This window comes from Tasmannia lanceolata, unplaced genomic scaffold (assembly GCF_043159265.1).
Source record: "Tasmannia lanceolata isolate RefF3 unplaced genomic scaffold, GAP_Taslan_0.1 ptg000002l, whole genome shotgun sequence".
Taxonomy (NCBI): domain Eukaryota; kingdom Viridiplantae; phylum Streptophyta; class Magnoliopsida; order Canellales; family Winteraceae; genus Tasmannia; species Tasmannia lanceolata.
Window position 1 is genome coordinate 50,432,426 of NW_027518679.1, and position 26,129 is coordinate 50,458,554.

The 26,129-nt window shown below is 39.5% G+C and overlaps 1 protein-coding gene and 1 long non-coding RNA gene across 2 annotated transcripts; both read left to right on the forward strand.

The window, feature by feature from the left end:
- The first annotated feature begins 4,367 nt into the window (after positions 1 to 4,367).
- LOC143877257 (brefeldin A-inhibited guanine nucleotide-exchange protein 2-like) lies at positions 4,368 to 24,493 on the forward strand. The gene is made up of 11 exons (XM_077379217.1): positions 4,368 to 5,764; positions 8,928 to 9,245; positions 9,733 to 10,078; positions 10,210 to 10,632; positions 10,722 to 11,014; positions 11,818 to 12,091; positions 13,455 to 13,960; positions 14,080 to 14,401; positions 14,831 to 15,212; positions 15,360 to 16,051; positions 23,593 to 24,493. The coding sequence occupies exons 1-11, from the start codon at positions 4,611 to 4,613 to the stop codon at positions 24,208 to 24,210; spliced, it is 5,328 nt and encodes a 1,775-aa protein (XP_077235332.1). The 5' UTR covers positions 4,368 to 4,610; the 3' UTR covers positions 24,211 to 24,493.
- LOC143877282 (uncharacterized) lies at positions 17,841 to 20,397 on the forward strand. The gene is made up of 3 exons (XR_013250584.1): positions 17,841 to 18,135; positions 19,318 to 19,561; positions 19,690 to 20,397. It is a non-coding gene; the product is annotated as an uncharacterized LOC143877282 (long non-coding RNA).
- Positions 24,494 to 26,129: the final 1,636 nt, after the last annotated feature.

Genomic DNA, 26,129 nt, shown 5'->3' on the forward strand with positions numbered 1-26,129 from the left:
CTCCTCTACGAGGTAAATACTTGCAATATGATATGTTGAATAACTTCGCAATGATCCATGGCAGGGCCTTGCATGAACCGGCTCACATAACTCACCGTGATATTGAGATAAATAAGCTTAACTTGTGATAGTGAGATAAATAAGCTTTCCAACCAATCGGCAATATCTATGGGTCCTTAAACAACTTCCCCTTGTCCTTGTCTAAGTTTATATTGGGATCCATTGGGTTGTCAATAGGCTTCGCTCCTAGAATTTATGTTTTTTGATTGGAGATCTATAAATATAATTTATGTTTTTGACTAGAGATCTATAGCATATTTCAACACGCGAATTCCAAATTTTGACCTTGGAAAAAAAAATTCAGGGTCCAATAGGATAGAAAGTCTTGGAAAAACATAAATTACACAAAAGTTGGAGACCACATTTCGCCCTAGATCCAAACAGTCTCTTTGGTCTAAATCGTTGGAAAGACAAATAACAGATAATCATGTTGATTATTATACTCAGTGGGTCCATATAAAATATAAGGGACTTGCTAGGGTCCATCGCAAAAGGCATTTCGCGGATAGTCTGTCGCATGAGAGAGCAGCCACCTCATAATAATGACAAAATCTGTTGAAAAGTGAGCCTACGTGGCTGCTCTCTCGTGCAACATGCGTTCCGTTAAATGCCTTTTGCGATGGACCCTAGCAAATCCCAAAAGATAATTATTGGGGGAACGATGGAAGAAGCAAAATAAAGTGGCGGCGATAGCAACATTCTAAATTCTTGCATTTTTGTAAGAAAAATGATGATAAATTCGCACCCCTTGTAGGATAATTCGCACCCCTGTAAAGGAGCGTAGGCAGCGGACTTTAATCACTTAAATTATCCTGCGGGGGGTGCGAATTTCTCATCGCCCAAAATAATTTCCTAAAGGTAAGATCCAAGCGACCATGATTAAAATATAAAGGATTTGGCAGACACTCTAGTCAACGCCTTTTATTTTTCAAGGCATTTAACAGATAATAATGAGTCATAGCATAAACATATTTTAGCATAAACAGATAGTAACCCAATAAATTGCCCAATACAGGGAGGGGAGTTTTTCGTCCCACTATAGGATTATGCGCCCCACATTATAACATGAATTGTGGGCACTCTAACACTTGTTGACGTCAAATCTAGGGGTGCAACTCGGGTTGGGTCGAGTTGATGCCAACCCGAGGAACCCATTTTTCCAACCCAACCTGAATTCCAATTCGGGTTGGGTTAGGTCGGGTTGACCCGATTTGATATGGTACCAACAATTGACCACCTCAACTCAAGCCGGGTGGTTTTGGATTTTGAGAACCAATAGTGAGTCACCAATAATCAATTTTTGACTCACAGTCGATTCTCAAAATCTAAAACAAACAGGGACTAACAACTACCAAAAGGAAATGTTATCCACACTACTATATTTTGATGATCACACTCCTCACTTTATTAAAGTAAGGTATGGCCCGCACTATAGGATTATCCAAACCGTCCATTGTGGATTGTGGAGACTATTTCATTGTTGAAAAAGAAAAACACATACAGAACTTCTTCAAATGGAATACAATAATATTAATATAAACTAGGATCATATGTATATGTTGGAATTGACATCACTACTACATGGGAATTTGAAATTTCCAATTCGGGTTGGGTTGCCCGACGCCCCAACCCAATTTTCAATTCGGGATGAATTTTCCCAACCCTAACCCAACCCAATGCGGGGCGAAAAAATCATCGCCCCCAATCATGCACAACCTACTGCCATACTTTTAATTTGGGATTTGCTAGGCAATTTCGGGGAAAGCCATTTCTCAGGCCTCACTTTTGCAGGAGAGAACAGCCGCACATGTTCGCTTTTTAGCAGATTTTGTCTTATTCATCCAAGGTGGGGTTCTCCCGTTCAAAAGTGAGCCGCGAAATGGCTTTCCACAAAATTCCCTAGCAAATGCAAATCCCATTTTTAAAATATTGGACCTTTAACACATCGCAATATATCAGACCTTCCGCCGCTGCTAAGGGCGCAATGTGACGGCCGGATCATTCAAACGAACCTCTCCTCTCCCTAAATGGGAAATGATTTCAACACAAACATGTTTTGATACATGACGCTCGTGTCTATTGTCTTTTCTATTTAAATAGCTGTAAAGGGGTTTTTACGGTCCCCAAAAAGCGCTTAGGTGACAATTAAATATTGCATCATATTGCTTGATATATAGCTATATTTTGAGGCTACTAATATTGGCACTTCAGTGTTTTAATAATTGCACTAACTCATCTTGTCTTTTATTATTTAAACAACTGTCAAAGGTTATTATAGTTCTTAAAAGCTCTCAGAAGCTAGGGGTACAACTTGGGTCGGGTTCAACCCGAACCCGACGGGTTGAACCTAAATTTGGGTGGGTTTTTTAAAAAATCGGGTTGGGTTGGGTTGGGAAAAATCAACCCGAATTGGAAATCGGGTTGGGGTGTCAGGCAACCCGACCCGACCCGAAACCCGATTTCCAATTCCAATATGTATAAAATTTTTACTTTTATGTTTGTTTTGTCATTATATAACTTAAATCTAGAAAGAAATAAAAAACTTGGTGAAAGTTGTCCTAATTAACCCTCTTGTTGGGGAACATCTAATGATTAGGATGAGATGGAAATACAAGAATAAAATGGAGAAATCAAATAAATGGTGAAATCGGGTTGGGTCGGGTTGAGAAAATTACAAATCGGGTTGGGTCGGGTTGGCCTCAACCCGACCCAACCCGACCCGAGTTGCACCCTTATCAAAAGCCAATTAAAACAGAAAAGACAAGCTGAGTTTGTGTGCAATTTATTACAACATGGTAGTCCCAATATCAGTAGACTATTTTAAAATATTGCCAATATATTGCAAGATATCGAATAATATATTGATATTAGAGTATGCCGATTTATCGGTATATATCGGCCGATATTTTATCATAGCATATTGCCTGATATTTTTAAATATCGCCAATATATTGGGAGATATCAGATGATATATTGATATTAGATTATTCCGGTATATGGGTATATCAGCCAATATTTATTTGCGACATACTGACTTATATATGATGATATTTTAAAATATCACCCATAAATTTATGAGATATAGGACAATATATTGATATTATAGATGAAGAAATGGATTGTGTGCGGCTGCACATATAAGTTATCTGTGCATGACTCACAAACCATAGGGGGGCCACATTTTTAGGGGGCTCTAAAGTATTAATTTGGAAGGTCCTTCCATGAATAGGGTGTGTACCAAAAATCAGCCCTATAGGATCATCCTAACACTATTTCTGCCAATTTTTTCCCTCCATAAATGGCAGGATTAAGATGATCTTATAGGGCTGATTTTTGGTACACACCCTATCCATGGAAGGGCCTTCCAAATGAATGCTTTGGATCTCCCAAAAAATGTGCCCCCCTTATGGTTTGTGAGCCGTGCACAGATAAGCACACAAACCATTTCCTCATTATAGATATGCCAATATATCGACCGAAATGTTGGTATATGAACCAATATTTTCTGATATTTAAAACCTTGCTACCAGCCAGCCTAATCGTAAATGTCTCCATATTTTTTTCCTTGTTGCTTATTGTTAGATTTTAGGAAATGATATCTGCACCCTATGTTTTGATTATGACACTCTTATCTTTCTCTTACATTGTTCTAGCTGATTTTTGATTGCTTGTTCGAATTTGGTAGAGAGAGAGAGAGAGAGAGAGAGAGAGACGATTTCCATTATTAAAACAAGGGAGTGTAGATGTCATCTCTCTTATGGTGTGATTTTACCTTCTAATTGAGAGCTATCAAATTGGAGATTTGCAAATAAGATTAATTTTAGGCGATTGATGTTGGCACTACCATGTTTTAACAATTGCACTGACTTATATTTTTGTTATTTAAACAGCTGTCAAAGGTTTAATACACTTCCCAAAAAGCCCTCAAAGCCAATGAAAGAAGAAAAAGACAAGCTGAGTGTGTGCAATTATTACCAATATCAATAGCCCATTTTTAACTTAATCGTATTTGCAAATGGACATTCATGAATCTTTGGAAATCATTAACTATATAATTTCTATTATTACCATCATAGTGCCTCTAGCCGATTTTGCAAATCAGATTTTGGGGAACCTATTTCATAAACGACTCTCCTATCCTATGGAAACTATTAAATGAATAACTTAAAAAACCATTTTCATCATACAATGCAGATCTCAAAAATCTAAACAAATGGGAAGTGATATATTTGCCCCCTTTTCTTCCCTGAGCCACCCCTCCAGCATATTTCTGACCTATGAGCTATGACCACTCCCTTTTAACACTACAGCGGTGCCCCTTAATTTTATTGACCCAAATTTGTTCAACAAACCAATCTCTCACTTTCGCCTTTAGTCCTAATCCTCCTTCTTCCCCTCCTTCCATGAGAGATCCATTCACAGAGAAAGATCACTTTCTTCTCCCCCAAAACCCTAACCCTAAAAGAGAATCTATACTCTAATTTTTTCCCTTCCTTTTCAGAAATGTTCTTCATCTCCTCGATCTGATCTCCCATTCTTCAATCTCGGGAATGGCTTCTTCGGAAGCCGATTCCCGTCTAACTCTTCTCCTCACTCCAACCCTAGAAAAAATCATCAAGAACGCTTCATGGAGAAAACACTCCAAACTCGCTCATGAATGCAAATCCCTAATCGATCGTTTATCCAAACCTAACCCTACCTCCGATTCCGATTCCGATTCCGTCCCTGGTCCCTTACACGACGGCCCATTCCAACACTCTCTCTCTGAATCTGAATCCATTCTAAACCCTCTCATAATCGCTGCCTCTTCTGGTGTGTTAAAAATCGCAGATCCAGCCCTAGATTGCATCCAAAAATTGATCTCTCATGCTTACATTCGCGGCGAGGCCGATCCTTCTGGTGGGCCCGATTCGAAGCTACTTGCTCGCATCATTGAATCTGTATGTAAGTGTCATGATCTTAGTGATGATGCAATTGAACTTAATGTTCTCAAAACATTACTCTCTGCTGTTACTTCAATTTCACTTCGAATTCATGGAGATTGTTTGTTACAAATTGTGAGGACTTGTTATGATGTGTATTTGGAAAGTAAGAATGTTGTTAATCAGACTACTGCGAAAGCTACTTTGATTCAAATGCTAGTTATTGTGTTTCGAAGAATGGAGGCGGATTCGTCTACGGTTCCGGTTCAGCCAATTGTGGTTGCGGAATTAATGGAGCCCGCCGAGAAATCTGGGGCTGATGTGAATTTTGTTCAGGGTTTTATTACTAAGATTATGCAGGATATTGATGTGGTTTTGAATCCGTCGCCCTCTGTGAAGTCTTTGACTGGTGGGCATGATGGGGCGTTTGATACAACTACAGTGGAGACTACGAATCCGGCGGATTTGTTGGATTCTACGGATAAGGATATGTTGGATGCGAAGTATTGGGAGATTAGTATGTATAAGACTGCGTTGGAAGGGAGGAAGGGAGAGTTGGCGGATGGGGAGATGGATAGGGATGATGATTTGGAGGTTCAGATTGGGAATAAGTTGAGGAGAGACGCGTTTTTGGTGTTTAGGGCGCTTTGTAAGCTCTCGATGAAGACACCTCCTAAGGAGGCATTGGCGGATCCGTCGTTGATGAGGGGAAAGATTGTTGCGTTGGAGTTGCTGAAGATTTTGTTGGAGAATGCTGGCGCTATCTTCAGGACGAGTGAGAGGTATGTGAATCTGAGATCCTGTATGTGTTGGGGTTTTTATTGAGTAATGTATCTGATATTCTCTTTGTATTGCGTTTTTTTGGTTGAAATGCTCATTATAGCCTTTAATCATTATCAGCTTGGAGTTCTTATGCTCATATTGCAGGTTTGTCTAATGTTTCAACTCTAAGATACGCATGGTAATGCAAGCCCTAGGCTCTGATACCAAATTAGTGCAAACACTAGGTGTTGTGGACAACTCTCACATCTAGGCTCTAAAATCACAAAAATACCAAAATAGAAAGTGTCTACCAAAGAAAATAGAAACTATAAATAAAATGTCACTAAAGATATCAAGCCATCAAGTCTGGATCACATCACATGGTTTCAACATGATTTTGAATTTGAAGTCGTTGATATTGAAGAATAAATGATTAAATAACACCAACTCTAACAGCTTAAGCTTTTGGTGTAATTGGTTATTTCACATGGTATCATAGCTGTTGCCTCACAACAGGTCTTGGGTTCAAAACTCAACACTCCTTGATGTTAAAAATCCACATGTACAGTCAACCCAAAAAAGGGGGCCACACTTGAGGGGGAGTGTTGAAGTATAAATGATTACTTAACACTGGACCAAAAATCCCCTTGTTGAAGTATAAATGATTACTGAACACCAACTCTTAACAGCTTAAGCTTTTGGAGTAATTGGTTGTTTGACAGTTTGTGCAGCCTTTGGATTTGGCAGGCTGACTCAACAACACTGTTGAGTGTTGGTCTATGTTGCGAGGCGAACTTGAACTTTATAGATGGGGGTGTGTTGGATCTGAAGTTTGGTGAGATAACTATGTATGAAAGGGCTTTGGGAGGGAGGGGGAAATTTTAGGGGGAGGGACATAAAGTGACAAAGGCTTAAAAGTTAAGATATATAATAAGCTGAGGCAGGACGGATTTCGGGTGTTCAAGGACCTTTGCAAGCATACCACGAGGATGACACTAAAGGAGCCTTGTTCAATTTGTTGTTTATGAGTGAACATATGTTCTATCTGTGGCTACTAAATCCTTGTGTTGTGCTTATTATCTTTTATCAGTAATCTGTTTATGATTCTTTTTTTTTGCTGATTTTGAATTGTTTTTGATAACTGGTGCAAGTCAATTCCTCAAAATCCAATTCACCTTATTCCCTCTGTCTCTATTATCTAGACTATCTACGAAAGGTGAATGGATTTAATATACTAGGTCTGTATGGGTGATTGTAGTATATGCCCTAGTCTGATCAAGTCAACAACAAGATCATGGTACACCTTACATGAAGTTTTTTTTTGTCAACATTATTTTTTTCGATTTTATTGTTTCCATTACTTGGTTCAATGTTGGAGTAGATCACATTGATCAGCTACGGGAGGAATGACATTTTTCAAGGATGAAAAATCAATGATTCACATGAACGATTGCTAATAAGAGATTCTTAAGCGGGAAGAGAGATTGGAGATATTGTTTTCAAGCCTGTTGAGGCTCAGATGGAACAAAGAGAAGGCGATTGGGATTGTAGTGATTGTGGATATTGGAATTTCCAATGGCAGAGCTTTTGCGGAAAAAAAAAAAAAGATTATGCAGAGGATGCATGCCACACTCTGAAGAATACAGAAAAATCTTCTGCCGACATTGTAGAATCCACGTGGAGGAAGAAAGAAGAAATGAGGAGTGCGGAGAATCTCCAATACAGCAGGATAAGGAGGTTGAATGAGAGATGAGAGGTGTTAAAGCATAGGAGTCTTTCTGAATGAGATGGAAGTGGCGTTGAATCGTACTCCAGGTTGGTGAATTGGGTTCCAGTGAAAGCCAAAGTGCATCGCTCATAGCGTATCTTCGTTTTTTTACGGATAAGGGTGTCAATTTTGGCTCGGGCTCGAAAGCTCGCTCGAGCTCAGCTCGAATCCTTAACGAGCCGAGCCGAGCCGGCTTGCTAGGCTCGTTAAGCTTAATGAGCCGAGCCCGAGCTAGGCTAGGCTTGGCTCGGCTCGGCTCGTTAAGGCTCGTTAAGGATTTAATATATTTAAATATATATATATTATATATTAATATATACACTAAAAGGGTTGTCTATGGAGTGAAAGGGGGAGGCCAAATATGTCACTTCTTTTTTGGAACCCCATTTGTTACTTGGACCACCCCCCGTGGTGTAAAAAAAGTAGTCAAATTACACTAGATAGGGTTGTCTAGGGAAGATGAGGGGTGTGAATATATGATTGCCCTTAATATAAGCCAAGCTCGGTAAGGCTCGCGAGCCTGGCCGAGCCGAGCCGAGCCGAGCCGAGTTCGAGCTCGAGCCTGGTTCGAGCCCGAGCCGAGCTCGAGCTCGAGCCTGGTTCGAGCCCGAGCCGAGCTCGAGCTCGAGCCTGGTTCGAGCCCGAGCCGAGCTCGAGCCTGGTTCGAGCCCGAGCCGAGCTCGAGCCTGGTTCTAGCCCGAGCCGAGCTTTTGAGCTTAACGAGCCGAGCCGAGCTTGGCCAAGCTCGGCTCGTTTACACCCCTATTTATGGAGAAGCTCTCCTGATCTTCGGCGGAAGATGATTATGCCAATGTTAAAGCGAGTCCTTAGAGATTGGTAAATTTCACATTGAGGATTCAAAATTTGAGTGGGTTCTTATCCCCCTCATATGTGCACATCCGTTACTGTGCCAATAAGACTGCAGATTTGTTATCTACCAGTTGTTTTCTTTGTACAAGGAATATCTTTATTCTTGAGTAGAGTTGTGGTTTTTTTCTTTGATTTTTTTCTTTCTTTCCTTTTTAATTTTTCTTTTCCTTTTTATGCAATTTGTTTTCCGTAAAGGCTATCTCAGCACCTTGTATGTCTGTTTTATCTTTTTTTTTATAGTAAAGGTTTTCAGTAATCTGTAAAAAGAATTGCTTGCCTTGTTTGGATATAATTTCCTCTCTTTTTTTTAACTCGTGTTGCTCATGATTTCACATTCCCTGGATGCACAATAACATTCTTTTATATGGTTTAGTTTACAGCTTAGGTTTTCACTGCTTCTATGACAATTTTTCTTTTCATACCTCTATAGTTTGATTATTATTATTATTATTATTATTCCATTAAAAGTTTGATTGTTATCTTTTGTCTATTTGATAAATTAGATTGTAATTCATTAACTGATGAGGTTGTTCACGCTGCGACAGGTTTTTGGGTGCTATTAAGCAGTATCTATGCTTATCATTGTTAAAGAACAGTGCTTCCACTCTTATGATTGTTTTTCAGCTTTCTTGCTCCATTTTCATTAGTTTGGTTTCGAGATTTAGAGCTGGATTGAAGGCAGAGATTGGTGTATTCTTTCCAATGATTGTTCTCAGAGTCCTGGAAAATGTTGCTCAGCCAAATTTTCAGCAGAAAATGATAGTGCTCCGGTTTCTGGAGAGGCTTTGTGTTGATTCGCAGATTTTGGTAGATATTTTCATCAACTATGACTGTGACGTTAATTCGTCAAACATATTTGAGAGGTATGTCTCTCTTCCTGCATAAGATGTTGAGCTTATTATCCAGCATTTAGTTTTTCCCATCAATCTACTGTTCCTGATTTGTTTATGGAACTTGAGTATTGGTAGTTTAGAGATTGCTATTTTGATCTCCTTGAGCATTCTATTATTATCTGAAATCTTCTTAATTCTGTTAGCTTGCATCTATCAAGGTTTGAAATTCCGATTTCGGTTTCGGCTGAAATCCGGTAATTAAATTTTTTTTTTCGCACTGTGGCCTAAATTTTGTAGCAACCCAAAAATTTGGAAAAAAGGAAAAAAAATCAATTTGGCCATAAGTTTGGCCGAAATTATGGAATTTCAGCAAATTTCGTCCCAAATCCTGGACTGACACCGAAACAGAGTACTTTCGGTGTCGGTCCTAGCCGAAATCTGAAATTTTGGATTTTGGCCGAAATTTAAAACCATGGCATCTATATATGTTTTTCTATCTAATGTGTTGTCCTGACAGGATGGTCAATGGCTTACTGAAAACTGCTCAAGGTGTCCCTCCAGGTGCTACCACTACCCTACTACCACCTCAGGATGCCACCATGAAACTAGAGGCGATGAAATGTTTAGTGGCAATATTGAGATCAATGGGAGATTGGATGAACAAGCAATTGCGCATTCCGGACTCTGATTCTCCTAAGAAATCAGAAGCAACCGAGAACAATCTTGAATCCGGAAATGGTCTTCCTATTGTGAATGGCAATGGGGAAGAGTCTGCTGAAGGGTCGGATACTCATTCCGAAACAAGTGAACACTCTGAAGCAGCAGCTTTTGAGCAGCGTCGGGCTTACAAGCTTGAACTTCAGGTAGATTTTTTCTTTGAGAAAAAACTTCAGGTAGATTAGTAGTTCTGATTTTCAAATAATTTGCCTGCATGCATTTCAAGTGAGCATCCCTGAAAATGTCTTCTTGCAATCTAATGTAAAAATTATTGCAGGAAGGTATATCTCTTTTCAATCGGAAACCTAAAAAAGGGATTGATTTCCTTATTAATGCGAAGAAGGTCGGTGACTCACCAGAGGAGATAGCTGCTTTCCTAAAAAATGCCTCTGGTTTGAACAAGACTTTGGTTGGTGATTATCTAGGAGAGAGAGAAGACTTACCACTAAAAGTCATGCATGCATATGTGGAGTCATTTGACTTTCAAGGGATGGACTTTGATGAGGCAATCAGGCGCTTTCTTCAGGGCTTTAGGTTGCCTGGTGAGGCACAAAAGATTGATCGAATCATGGAAAAATTTGCTGAACGATATTGTAAATGCAATCCGAAGGTTTTTACTAGTGCAGATACTGCCTATGTGCTTGCATACTCTGTGATATTGCTGAACACTGATTCCCATAACCCAATGGTTAAGAACAAGGTCATCCATTGTTCTCAAAATTTAGTTTTTTTTTCTTTTTTGAATACCCAACATTATTGAACAACTTTACTATGTGATGATTGATGCAGATGTCACCAGATGATTTTATAAGGAACAATCGTGGTATTGATGATGGAAAAGATTTACCTGAAGATTACTTGAGATCCTTATATGAACGGATTTCGAAGAATGAGATTAAAATGAAAGAAGATGATTTGGCAGCTCAACATAAGCAGTCTGTAAATTCTAACAGAATTTTAGGCTTGGATAATATTTTGAATATTGTGATCCGCAAACGAGGGGAAGAAAAACATATGGAGACCAGTGATGATCTTATCAAGCACATGCAAGAGCAATTCAAGGAAAAAGCTCGCAAGTCTGAGTAAGCTCCTCCAACTTCCTCCATTTATAAAATCTGAGATTGACTAGCAAGGCTGTACCGTCTTCAGTAATGAAAATGACCATAACATACTGAACATTTGCGACACGTGTTTGGTGATCGGGGCTGTTGATTTGGTGGGTCATTACTGCTTGACCTATTGATTCCAGGCCCCATGCCAAGTGGAGCTCCCATCCCTGAGATCAAGGCACACAAAATATCAATAGCTTAGAGAAAACCTAAAATGATGCCTTTTCATTTGCCTTGATCAAGGTGCTAGAATCATATGATGAAGGTGGGATTAAGGATGATGAGGCATGCTTGTCAAGGTTTAACATTTCGGTTTTGGCACTGGCTGAAACCGAAATTTCCGCCGAAATTCGGTAATTAAAAAAAAAAACAATTTTGGACATGCGAAATTTTGGAAAACCCAAAAAAGTTCAGAAAAAAGAAGAAGAAATGGCTGAAATCTGGGCCGACTCCAAATTCATTTACTTTCGTCTTTCAATGTCGGCCCTGGCTGAAATCGGAAATTTTAAACCATGATACTTGTGATGGCTGACAAGATCTATGGATCTGATAACCATACTCGTGGCAGTGATACCCACTTTGTACAGTGACCACACTTAGTGGACTGGAGATGGTTACCGCTCAAAGAGACATTCTCATAGTATATATGTATGATCCATCAGAACAGGATGGTGATCATCAACAATAGATGGTGTATTTATGTGTGGTTTTATGTGAATGGGATAGTGCAATGTCTTTTGATTGTCCTTTTTTATCTGTCCCTTTTCAAATTGTAGGTCAGTTTATTATGCTGCGGCTGATGTCGTAATTTTGAGATTCATGATTGAGGTCTGCTGGGCTCCTATGTTGGCTGCTTTTAGTGTTCCACTTGACCAGAGTGATGATGAAGAAGTAATATCACAGTGTCTTGAAGGCTTTCGTTCTGCAATTCATGTTACTGCAGTAATGTCCATGAAGACTCATAGAGATGCATTTGTTACTTCACTTGCAAAGTTTACCTCTCTCCATTCAGCTGCGGATATCAAACAGAAAAATATTGACGCCATCAAGGTATGTGCTTGTTTCACACAACATTTTAGTTTGCTCGAAAAATATTCAAGACATTTTAACTTGCTCGATAGGTATGGTGTTTGTGCAAGGGTCTTTCATCAACCTGGTATAAGGGTCTTTCATCCAATCAGTGTAATATATTTGTATTGTGTGGTAGCTTCAACTTGTATTAAACTTGCTCATTTTCTCTTGATCATTAACCTATATATTACCTTTCAAAAAAAAGAAAAGATTATTAGCCTATATAGGCCTCGTTGATCTTCTTCAAGATCCAGAAGAGGTTTTTTGTATTCTAAATTTCTTTTGCCTTCCCTCTCATTATTTACTGTTTCAGATCTTGGACTTGAGCCTACATCAAGCACTACTTTGCACTCCCAAATCTATAAAATATAGGTCTACTAGAAGGGATTTTGTGTTGAACGGTAGCTTTAATTTGTATTGAACCTTTCTCATTTTCTCCTGATTTATAGCCCATAGAGGGTTGGTTGATATTCTTCAAGACCCTGAATGCTAAAGTTCTTTTTATTTCCGGTCATTATTTATTGTTTTAGATCTTGTATTTAACCTACATCAAACACCACTTATTGCAAATCTATAATGCTTGTCGGATGAAGCCCGATGAAAAGGGCTTTAGGAAACAAAGATAAGGATTGATTTGTGTAGGAGTAGTATATAAATGCAATCCTTGGAGGAAATTGATAAGTGAACTGTTTTGGACTGCTATGGGATTGAACTAGGATCAGGGATTGCTTACCAACTTCTTGGCAATCCTGTCTTTAATACTTGCCAATTTCTTTTACCTGATTCAACTAGTATCAGGGATTGCGTAGGGTGGCAAATCTGGTGCAATTGTAGTATCAATAATTGAGGATACAGAGTTCTATTCATGGCTAAATTTATACTACCCAATGAACTATTTTCTGATTTGACCACCAGTTATCGCGAATTGAGCTCTGTTGGTCACTAGGCACGTAGTAACTGCAAATTATGAACAGGAACTAAGCAAACCAAACTCCGGATAAGGTAGTTATGGTCCGGATGTGCAGGAAATATCAGGAAGTTTACTTCATAGCCAGTTTACCATCTCACATTATATTTATGGGTGCACAGAGATTCTCATGGAGCTTCAGTGTCGAGCAGGAAGATGAATTTTTTATCTTCTTTTTTCTTTAAATGAGCTGTGTTTATATACTCAACTCAACTAAGCCTTTGTCCCAAATTAGGTGGGGTCGGCTAATGAATCCAAATGAGCTGTGTTATATAAGCTATAAATTTCATTCACATTGTGTTTGGTATCCAATATGGTTATACAGATGTAAATATTATTCCGCATTGTGATTTAGTAATCAATTGCATTCCACAGGCAATTGTTTCAATTGCGGATGAAGATGGCAATTATTTACAAGAAGCTTGGGAGCATATCTTGACATGTGTTTCACGATTTGAACATTTGCATCTCTTAGGAGAGGGTGCCCCACCAGATGCTACTTTCTTTGCAGTAAATCAGAATGAGTTTGAAAAATCTAAACAATCTAAATCAACAATCCTTCCCGTACTTAAAAAGAAGGGACCCGGGCGGATTCAATATGCTGCTCAAGCTGCCAGAAGAGGTTCATATGATAGTGCGGGTGTTGGCGGCCATGCATCCGGTGTGGTTACAACTGAGCAGATGACAAACTTAGTTTCCAACTTAAACTTGTTGGAACAAGTTGGAAGCTCTGAAATGAGTCGTATTTTTACACGAAGTCAAAGGTTGAATAGTGAGGCAATAATTGATTTTGTCAAAGCCCTTTGCAAGGTATCAATGGAAGAATTGCGCTCTACATCTGATCCACGGGTTTTCAGCCTTACAAAGATTGTTGAAATTGCGTAAGAAATCAAGCCCCGTCTTCCACCTTTACGTTACATATTATTTTTGGTCTCCCTTTCGTCGATATTGGTATTCAAAAAGTAACTATAGATAATTTCCATGATTTATTTTTGTATAGGCACTATAACATGAATCGGATCAGGCTTGTGTGGTCAAGCATCTGGCATGTACTCTCCAACTTCTTTGTCACCATTGGATGTTCTGAAAACCTCTCGATTGCAATTTTTGCGATGGATTCCTTGCGGCAGCTGGCAATGAAATTCTTGGAACGAGAAGAGTTGGTTAACTACAATTTTCAAAATGAGTTTATGAAGCCTTTTGTCATTGTTATGCGTAAGAGCAGTGCTGTTGAAATCCGAGAATTGATCATCCGATGCGTCTCTCAAATGGTTCTCTCCCGTGTCAATCATGTCAAGTCAGGATGGAAAAGCATGTTCATGGTATGTATATATGTTTAATCTTTTGAGGAATGATAGATGCAAGGGCACCCTTGCATAAAGATCCGGATAAGGGCTCTGGATTGGATCCACATCATTTTTAGTAACCTTTTAAATTCAGTTGAGAAAGTAAATTCGATTGCACTTCTTAATGTCGTGGATCCATTCAAGAGCCCTTTTCCGGCTCTTTATGCAGGGGTACCCTTGCATCTATCATTCATCTAATCTTTTTATCCTTTTCTTTTCTAATTTCTGGGTTATAGAAATGTTTTTGGATTTTGGATTCCCTCTGGCCAATGCCAGTTAATCTGTTGAGATTTGGGTCTCTCTCACTAATTATATTTCTTGATTTGTTTTGGTCCTATCTCTGCCTTTGCCTTCTTAGTCACTTGATTCTGTCATTAATTGCTCAGAATGCGACTGTTTTTGCAGGTCTTCACAACCGCAGCTTATGATGACCACAAAAACATTGTACTCTTGGCCTTTGAGATCATTGAGAAAATTGTGCGGGATTACTTCCCATATATAACCGAAACCGAAACCACAACCTTTACAGATTGTGTGAATTGTCTGATTGCATTCACTAATAGTAGGTTTAACAAAGACATCAGCCTCAATGCAATTTCTTTTCTACGATTCTGTGCGGTGAAGCTTGCAGAAGGAGATCTCGGCTCCTCTGCAAGGAATAAAGACAAAGAGGCTTTTGGAAAGACTGCTCCATTATCACCTCAAGTTGGAAAAGACGGAAAACCCGGCATTCAACAGCTTACAGATAAAGATTATACCTTATATTTCTGGTTCCCATTACTGGCGGGTAAGTTGACCATACCAGAATAGGTGTTTGCAATGTAGTAGGAAACAAAGTATTATGTTTTAATCTACTTATGAAGTTTTGTTCTTTCAAATGTAAACTAAAGAATCACATTTAAATTTGTTCACTAATCTCTCTTTCTTTGTGTAGGATTATCGGAACTTAGCTTTGACCCTAGGCCCGAGATCAGGAAAAGTGCCTTGCAAGTGCTTTTTGATACATTACGCAACCATGGTCATCTTTTTTCATTACCTTTGTGGGAACGAGTATTTGACTCAGTACTTTTCCCCATATTTGACTATGTTCGGCATGCAATTGATCCTTCTGGGGGAACCTTGCCAGAGCAGGGCTTTGGAACTGATGTAAATGAAGATCAAGATGCATGGCTTTATGAAACATGCACCCTTGCCCTCCAACTGGTCGTAGATCTCTTTGTAAAATTTTATGATACGGTCAATCCACTATTGAGAAAAGTGCTGACATTGCTCATAAGTTTTATTAAACGCCCCCATCAAAGCCTTGCTGGCATTGGTATCGCTGCGTTTGTTCGATTAATGAGCCATGCTGGGGGTTTGTTTTCTGAGGACAAGTGGCTAGAAGTGGTCTTATCGTTGAAAGAAGCCGCTAATGCCACTCTTCCGGATTTTGCGTCTATCATGAATGAAATTGATGCTGATAGTGTTCCTGGGAGCTCTGAAGGTTCTTCGACCAAACCAAGTAATGGGGAGTCTGTTGGGCCAGATATCCCTGATGACGATGTCGAGAGGCTGAGAGCACGTAGTCTTTATTTGGTAATAAGTGATGCCAAGTGCCGTGCTGCTGTTCAACTTCTATTGATTCAGGTATGTAATTTTCTTACTTTCGATGTTTATGCAGTTCAACTTTTTTTTTTTTTTTTTTTATTGAATGGCAACTTTTCCTCATCTTTCCACACACACTTATGCATGAAAATGGAGATGTGACATTGCGCCTTTAGTTGACAACTTGCACAAGAAGGTTTGAATGCTGATATGTTTCAGATCATGTTCTTGAATAATATTGTCCGCATCGTTGTATAATCAGACCTGTTTGTTTAACCCAACAAATGAGAGAATGCTTTCAAATTCTCTAGCCATTGCACAGGCTCTTCATCCTCCTTAGGAAAGCGTATAGCAATATCAGAAATCTTTGATGAAACATATGTCTGGGACCAGGAACCCTCTTTCATCCGTAATGTGGTAGTCGTATTGAACGAGTGAGGGAATAAAGGAAAATAAGATTGCTTGAGGGTTGTGAGGTGCACAAATTTGGTCTCCATTCTCGATTTCGTTATATTATGTAGTTTAATTTTCACACCAAAAAAAAAAAAATCCATAAATCTCAGTCAGTTGTGGCTTGTTAGATGTCCTGAACAGTGTGCTTACCTATATCGGGTGTTGTTATCAGTCAATATCTGAGAATCTGAGACTTCGTAAACTTAGCTGAACCTGGTATTTCTTTTCATGATGAATTGTTGTAAGAAGAATAAGTTCATTTGTAATCAATATCTTTATTATGATTTTACTAACCCTGAATTGAGGAATGATAGAATGAAGGACGCCCTTGCAAAAACCCCATTGGTCAGTTTCAGCAGAGTGCATTTATGACTCCAAATTTATCTTGATCAAAGCAGTTTCCATATTTTTCGGCGCCATCTTAAATGCACTCTGCTGAAACTGACCGTGGGGGGGGGGGGGGGGGGGGGCTCTGAATCTGGTTTTTGCAAGGGCGCTCTTCATTCTATCGTTCCTCATTTTATAATATACATGTTTAATAACTTTCTGAAGTTTTTTTAAATTTTTTTGAATGGCAATGTATCATTAATAGGAAGAGAAGAATATACAAGCCGACTCCAAGAAGGTCAGCGAAAAGAGAGAAAAAAACCAAATAGGAGAAAATACAAAGATGCTATCTAAACAAGATCCTCAAGTGGGAAGAAAATAAAAAAGCTCAAGCTCCTGCCTCACAACTCCATCTATGGCGAGCCTCTCCGCCTCTGAATTGGCAGACCTTTTGACATGCTGAACAACTACGGCCGACCTCCAATTCAATCCCTAATCTCATCAATCCAACTAGTGAATCTCCAGGGGAGAGGGTCAGGTTCTGGAATATTAGCCGGGACTACCTTGATAAGGGTTATTCTCCCTTCCAAGGATACCAAATTGCGCTTCCAAGTATCAAGCCTTCTTTCCACTCTTTCAACAATAGTATCCCATTGTTTCTCCTTTCTAATACTCAAGCCAACCATAACTTATTGAAGTTAATTAGAGTGTACAGTCGAACAATACTTTTTTTTTTATGGGAGTCGTAGATGGAAAAAATTGGTGGAAGTACAAAGTTGTTTTGTACATTGGTACTGATTATCTATAATCTGCATTTTGCTGGTTATAGATGGACTCCTTTTGATAATTAGATACGGATATAGATCCGGACATGGACACTGGAAGAGATAAGACTCGGCATTTCCTAAAATATAGGACATGGATATGGATACGGGTATCCCATGACATAAGACAAGACACAAAATGTCTATAAATAAAATATCATAGTCCTTAATTAGATTTTAATTAAATGATGGAATTAATAATAAATTTAACTATGATTCGTCTAATGTTATATCTTGGGCCTCCAACAAGGCCATTGGTCGTTGGGCAATTGCAAACATCGTAGCGGAAATTAGGGATCTTGTGGAAATATTATCTCCAAAATTTCAGCACATGCGCCGGTCTGCAAATGTGGTTGCAGACAAGTTGGCAAAAGAGGGGGCGGATGGAGATGAGGTGGTGATTCTTCGGTCGGAGTATGTGGGGGAATTGAGGATCATTTAGTGGTTTTTTCACTGTTCTTCCTATCCCGCTGGTGGTGGGTAATACTGTTTGTTGCAAGAGAGATTAGAGAGAAAGAGAAAGTGAGTTGGGCATCTCTCCCTCACTCATTTATTAATAATAATGAAAAGAGAAGTACAATGACCAAACTGCTCATAAACTTATAGGCTTATTCTAACACCCCCGTTAAGCTGAAATGTATAAATCTAAGGGTGTCAATTTTGGCTCGGGCTCGGAAGCTCGCTCGAGCTCGGCTCGAATTCTTACCGAGCCGAGCCGAGCCGGCTCGTTAAGCTTAACGAGCCGAGCCCGAGTTAGGCCAGGCTCGGCTCGGCTCGTTAAGGCTCGTCATGTAACATCATATGTCACATATCTGCAAAAACGTGTCAACATCACCTGCAAAAACGTAACGAGGGTGCGTATCAAACGGCTGTGGAAAATCGAAATTATTTTTTTTCTCGTAATTGTCATATCTTTTAACTTTTTTTGGTATTTTTTTCTTAATTGTAATAACTTTCTACCTTTTATTCGTAATTTTTCATTTTAAACTTTATAAATTCAGCTATTATACTTTCCGTTTGTAATGATTACTTTTTTTTTTATTTGCTTTTTTGCTACCGACCTTTGCCAAGTGCGAAACTTTCAGCTATTTTACTTTCTGTTTGGAATGATTACTTTTTTTTTTATTTGCTTTTGCTACCGAACTTTGCCAAGTGCGAAACTTTATAACACAAGCTCGATAAAGCTCGCGAGCGGCTCGCGAGCCTGCCCGAGCCGAGCCTAGTTCGAGCCCGAGCCGAGCCCGAGCCAAGCCTTTGAACTTAACGAGCCGAGCCGAGCCGAGCCTGGCCAAGCTCGGCTCGGGTCGGCTTGTTTACACCCCTATATAAATCATACATTCCTAGCTTGTTACATATATCGCTCAGCTTGGATATATTCAATGGTTTTGTGAACATATCTGCCAGCTGTTCTACAAAACGAGTGAATACAACGCGTATCTCTCTTTTATGAATCCTCTGACGAATGAAATGACAGTTGACTTCGATATGTTTAGTTCTCTCATGGAAGACAGGATTTGTCGCAATATAGATGGCTGCCCTGTTATCACAATATAACTGTGAAGGAGAGGGAAATCCAATACCAATCTCAGTTAAGAGTGACCTCAACCAAATAATCTCAGTTGTAGTATGCGCCATGGCTCTATATTCTGCCTTTGCACTTGATTTCAGAATGACATCATGTTTCTTACTTTTCCATGAAACCAGGTTTCCTCCAACAAAGGTACAATACCCAGTAGTCGATCTCCTATCAGCAGGAGATCCAGCCCAATCAGCATCTGAGAACCCTTCAATCCGTGTATGACCATGCCGTTTGAATAGTAATCCTTTCCCTGGAGCACCCTTCAGATACTTGAGAATTTGAACCACTGCGTTCCAATGAGATGTGCGAGAAGAGGTCATGTACTGGCTAACTACCCCAATGGCATAGGATATATCAGGACGAGTAACAGTAAGGCTCTGAATCTGGTTTTTGCAAGGGCGCTCTTCATTCTATTGTTCCTCATTTTATAATATACATGTTTAATAACTTTCTGAAGTTTTTTTAAATTTTTTTTAATGGCAATGTATCATTAATAGGAAGAGAAGAATATACAAAGCCGACTCCGAGAAGGTCAGCGAAAAGAGAGAGAAAAACCAAATAGGAGAAAATACAAAGATGCTATCTAAACAAGATCCTCAAGCGGGAAGAAAATAAAAAAGCTCAAGCTCCTGCCTCACAACTCCATCTATGGCGAGCCTCTCCGCCTCTGAATTGGCAGACCTTTTGACATGCTGAACAACTACGGCCGACCTCCAATTCAATCCCTAATCTCATCAATCCAACTAGTGAATCTCCAGGGGAGAGGGTCGGGTTCTGGAATATTAGCCGGGACTGCCTTGATAAGGGTTATTCTCCCTTCCAAGGATACCAAATTGCGCTTCCAAGTATCAAGCCTTCTTTCCACTCTTTCAACAATAGTATCCCATTGTTTCTCCTTTCTAATACTCAAGCCAACCATAACTTATTGAAGTTAATTAGAGTGTACAATCGAACAATACTTTTTTTTTTATGGGAGTCGTAGATGGAAAAAATTGGTGGAGGTACAAAGTTGTTTTGTACATTGGTACTGATTATCTATAATCTGCATTTTGCTGGTTATAGATGGACTCCTTTTGATAATTAGATACGGATATAGATCCGGACATGGACACTGGAAGAGATAAGACTCGGCATTTCCTAAAATATAGGACATGGATATGGATACGGGTATCCCATGACATAAGACAAGACACAAAATGTCTATAAATAAAATATCATAGTCCTTAATTAGATTTTAATTAAATGATGGAATTAGTAATAAATTTAACTATGATTCGTCTAATGTTATATCTTGGGCCTCCAACAAGGCCATTGGTCGTTGGGCAATTGCAGACATCGTAGCGGAAATTAGGGATCTTGTGTAAATAGTCTCCAAAATTTCAGCACATGCGCCGGTCTGCAAATGTGGTAGCAGACAAGTTGGCAAAAGAGGGGGCGGATAGAGATGAGGTGGTGATTCTTCGGTCGGAGTATGTGGGGGAATTGAGGATCATTTAGTGGTTTTTTCACTGTTCTTCCTATCCCGCTGGTGGTGGGTAATACTGTTTGTTGCAAGAGAGATTAGAGAGAAAGAGAAAGTGAGTTGGGCATCTCTCCCTCACTCATTTATTAATAATAATGAAAAGAGAAGTACAATGACCAAACTGCCCATAGACTTATAGGCTTATTCTAACACTCCCCCTCAAGCTGGAATGTATAAATCATACATTTTTAGCTTGTTACATATATCGCTCAGCTTGGATTTATTCAATGGTTTTGTGAACATATCTGCCAACTGTTCTATAGAACGAGTGAATACAACGCGTATCTCCCCTTTCTGAATCCTCTAACGATTGAAATGACAGTCGACTTCGATATGTTTAGTTCTCTCAAGGAAGACAGGATTTGTTGCAATATAGATGGTTGCCCTGTTATCACAATATAACTGTGAAGGAGAGGGAAACCCAATACCAATCTCAGTTAAGAGTGACCTCAACCAAATAATCTCAGTTGTAGTATGCACCATGGCTCTATATTCTGCCTTTGCACTTGATTTCGCAATGACATCATGTTTCTTACTTTTCCATGAAACCAGGTTTCCTCCAACAAAGGTACAATACCCAGTAGTCGATCTCCTATCAGCAGGAGATCCAGCCCAATCAGCATCTGAGAACCCTTCAATCCGTGTATGACCATACCGTTTGAATAGTAATCCTTTCCCTGGAGCACCCTTCAGATACTTGAGAATTTGAACCACTGCGTTCCAATGAAATGTGCGAGGAGAGGTCATGTACTGGTTAACTACCCCAATGGCATAGGATATATCAGGACGAGTAACAGTAACGTATATGAGCTTGGCCACAAGTCTTCTATACCTACCAGGATCTTTCAACAAATCACCCTCTTCTGAAACCAGTTTTACATTTGGATCCATGGGTGCAGCTACTGGTTTCACACCAAGATTTCTTGTCTCTTCTAGCAAATCAAGAACATACTTCCTCTAACATAGAGATAAACCACGAGAGGAGTACGCAACTTCGATCCCAAGAAAGTATCTGAGACGTCCCAAGTCCTTTGTTGCAAATTCTTTTTGTAAGAAGTCTTTCAATTTTTGAATTCCCCTCGAGTCACTGCCTGTAATAATGATGTCATCGACGTATACAATCAACATAATGCATCCTGCTGAGGACTGATAGCTGGATACTGAGTGATCTACAGCACACTGTTTGAGACCAAACCTCATAACTGCCTCCTAAATCTGCCAAACCAAGCACGTGGTGACTGCTTTAACCCATAAATCGCTTTTCTGAGGTGACAGACAGATGATGACAACTCCCCCTGAGCAACATAACCTGGCGGTTGCTCCATACACACCTCTTCAAGGAGGTCGCCATGCAGAAAGACGTTTTTCACATCTAGCCGGTGAAGAGGCCAACCATTATTAACGGCGAGGGAGAGTAGAACACGGAGAGAAGGTATCTTCGCAACTGGAGAAAACGTCTCATGGTAGTCTACACCGAATGTCTGAGTGTAACCCTTTGCCACCAGACGTGCCTTCTGTCGATCAATCGTCCGATCAGGAAGATACTTAATGGAGAATACCCATTGGCAACCAGCTGATCGAGCACCGGCAGGGAGAGAGACAAGATCCCATGCGCTGTTGGACTGAAGAGTGCCCATTTCAAGGTCCATTGCAGCTCGCCAGCCTGGGTGTAGGAGAGCCTCATCCAATGACTGTGGTAACACAGCAAAAGACATAGACAAGACAAATCTTTTGAAAGGGAGAGTTAGACAAAGCTTTTGAAAGTGAGTTGGGCATCTCCCCCTCACTCATTTATTAATAATAATGAAAAGAGAAGTACAATGACCAAACTGCCCATAGACTTATAGGCTTATTCTAACACTGTTTATTGGGCTTGATGTAATGCTGTTATTTTAGGGGAACATCTTGTCCCTTCATTGTAACAGACTCTGCATTATTAATAAAATCATTACCTTTAAAAAAAAATGATAAATTTAATTATGATTCACATACTCGAAAGTACAAATGTAAGATACTAATGAGCAAAACTTAATTCGACTAAAAAGGATTAAAAAGGCATATGTTTGATAGAGGACATTTATTTGACCAACTAAAGAATCTCATGTCAGAGACAGTACGCTAGGCCTCTAGAAGTGCTAGGCCTCTAGAAGTACCCGAGCATCATAGATGGACTCTTGTTAGCATTTTGTTCTAAGTTCTGGTGTATACCTTTGCCAATACTAGGGCATGTAGTGCTTGTATGTCTGCATCTTTCCCTTTGAATAATTTAAATGGCCTTTTGGTATTTCTCCTTGTGTCATTGCTAGCATTTTTCCTTAATGTCTAATAAAACACAAAAGCAACGATCACATCTTGTTTCTGACGCAACAAACATATTGAGAATCTCTGGTTAGATAAAAAGGCCAGTCACAAAGTCACAGCCTAGGAGATATGCTTACATTTGCATATGAACAAAGTTGGCCGATATAGTTTTATTCATAGTGACTGCAACATGAATATCAGGTCTCCATTGCTAGGCCCCACTGTGCAGATGACATGTATAGTATATACACAGCTAAAAATTTTATTGTTTGTGGTAGAGATCCGTTAAGCTTTATGACAGCCCAAATATATCTGCTGATGCTTATTTTTTCTTTTGAATTTTTTTAAGCGATGAACGAATTATGCTTATAGAGGTGCACACAGAACATAAAAGAGATGTCCGATATCTTTTTAATAATAGGAATTAAACATGGGCCTGAGCCCTTTCTAATTAAATTGTTGTACTGTTGTAGGCTATGATCTTGATGTGCACATGGAACACGACTGTTTGCTAATGTCGTTTTAATTATACAATTGTGATATAAACCTGAGCTCTTTTCCAATTAAATTGTTGTAGGCTGTGATGGAGATCTATAACATGTATAGAGCTCAACTTTCAGCAAAGAACACAGTGATGCTCTTTGATGTTCTTCATGCTATGGCAACTCATGCGCACCAGATAAACAGTGACAGTATTCTGCGATCAAAGCTTCAAGAGCTAAGCTCCATTGCCCAGTTGCAGGATCCTCCATTGCTACGTCTCGAGAATGAGTCGTACCAAATATGCCTTACATTATTACAGAATCTCATATTGGATAGACCTCTCAGTATTGGTGAGGTTGAAGTGGAGTCTCACCTCATTGACCTCTGCAAAGAGGTACTCCAGGTTTACCTTGACACAGCGCTACCTGGGCAACCAGCCGAGCCCCCTGTCGGTGTTCAGGCGAAGCCTCATTGGCTAGTCCCACTTGGCTCTGCAAAACGAAGAGAGTTGGCAGCACGAGCACCCCTTGTCGTGGCAACTCTCCAAGCAATATGTGGATTGGGAGAACCCTCTTTTGAAAAGAACTTGACCCAGTTCTTTCCCCTCCTGGCAGGTTTGATAAGTTGTGAACATGGATCAAGTGAAGTTCAGGTGGCCCTGAGCGACATGCTCAGCTTGTCGGTGGGTCCTATTTTGCTCCAATCCTGTTGAATGGTAACAAAAATTGGACCCCTTACTTTGAGGTGTATGATATTTCTGTTGTGTTGCAGTTCCATTTTGTTTTGGTCTGTTTTCCTTTGTTATAATAATTGTTGAGGAAGTGTAGGTTGCTAGTGTATGAAGAGTTAGTGCTGGTATTGGATTGTTAAATAGTTTTAAACATTTTGTAGTGTAGAAAGCATAGCTCCTCTTTTCAGAGAGAATATTTACTGGCAAAGGAGTTCTGATGTTGTATGGTTACTCCACTTTGATTTCATTTGTTACCTTTTCACTATTTCTTTCCGAGATTCATATGTGAAACTATATAGAAAGGAAATAGAGGAGACTACAATGTTTTCATTATGTACTCTAAGCACTTGTTTCTTGTCCTCTGTGCTACCCACAATTGCTAGAGTTAAACCATCAGACATCTCTACCTCAAGCATCAACCTCTTGACACAGACAAGCTTTTGGGCTTTGCCACCTTCCTCAACCCAATCAATCCTCAAAACCAACACTATCAGAAGAATAGCACAAGTCATCACCCCAGCTAAGAGACCCAACAAAATCCCAGCAAGCCCAAGCCCCACTTTGAAAGCCAAAACCACACCCAAAGGCAAGGCTAACAAGTAAAACCCACCAAGTTTAGAATACATTCCCAACCATGGCCTAGCCGTCCCACAAACAGTTCCTTCACAACCTGTGAAAAGGACACCAAATCCATTAACATCATCTTCTTCACCCATCTCCCAACCCCATCAATCTGGCTATATGAAAATCTCCCTGGTCCAGCCTAGAAAGAGTTGTGATGGTGATCTTGGCAAACCATGTCAGTTTCATGGGCAGCAATGGAACGGTGATTTGCCATTGCATTTGGAGCTTCGCTCTGAGATGATGTTTTCTTTGAAACTAGTTGGCCATCTTTCAATGGGAAGTGGGAGGACAGGATGGTTGAGATGAAATTTGAGTGATTTCTCTTGGTTTTTCTTGTGGACATAGCAAATGACTAAATGAGTACATGAATTTTGGCTAATAAAGTTTCTATTGCCTACATGAATTTTATACAGATGGTTGATAAAGAGAGGAAAGCTTTTTATTAACGTCCAATACAAGATATGTTAGAATGTTTAATAAATAGTGTTATAAATACTGATCCCTGCATAAGCTGCAAATCTCCATGATTAGTAATGTCTGCCTGATCCATTAGACCATTGGCAACTTGTTATATTTCTTAAGAATTGATAAAGGATGTTGCTATTTCATGCTTAGTATCTTGCTAACTTTAAAGAGAATGAGGGTTGATGGGAGCTCTTCCCATCTACAAGTATGCACATAGGTCTTCTTTTTTTTTGGTAGGTAAGCTAGGATTGAACCTTTAACCACATAGGCCTCTCTTCCCGCACTAACAAAAGGCACTTCCTGAGAGATTTTCCACGTAGATAATGTGTTTTTCCATCGAGACGAGGGAAGAGAAAGTATTGGGGCAAACTGGTAAGTCATTTTTAGTTGTGCATTAGATCTTATTTTATTTCATTCTCAGGGTTAAAAATCTGAGGGGCCATTTGGATACATGGATTTTATAATCCAGGATTTTACAAATCCGGTGTATCCAAGAACTTAACAAGAGAAAGCTAGTGGGTTTACCTGGTTGTTGTATAAGGGGAATAATGGAGATTGGTAATTTGGTTTTCCTTCAGAAATTTTTACAAATCATCAGGGTCCGGACTTTCTTTATGAAACAACCCTTAGGGGCCGTTTGGATACGCAGATGTTAGAATCCAGGTTTTTAGTTTGAAAACAGTGTAAAAGAGGGTTAATGATCAAGCTATATAGTATACTGTCCTGACAGGGTTTCTTGGATTTTAAGTGAGAAATTCAGGTTTTAAAAATCTCTCCTGCAACCTGAGATTTCTAAAACCTGAAAATATGGA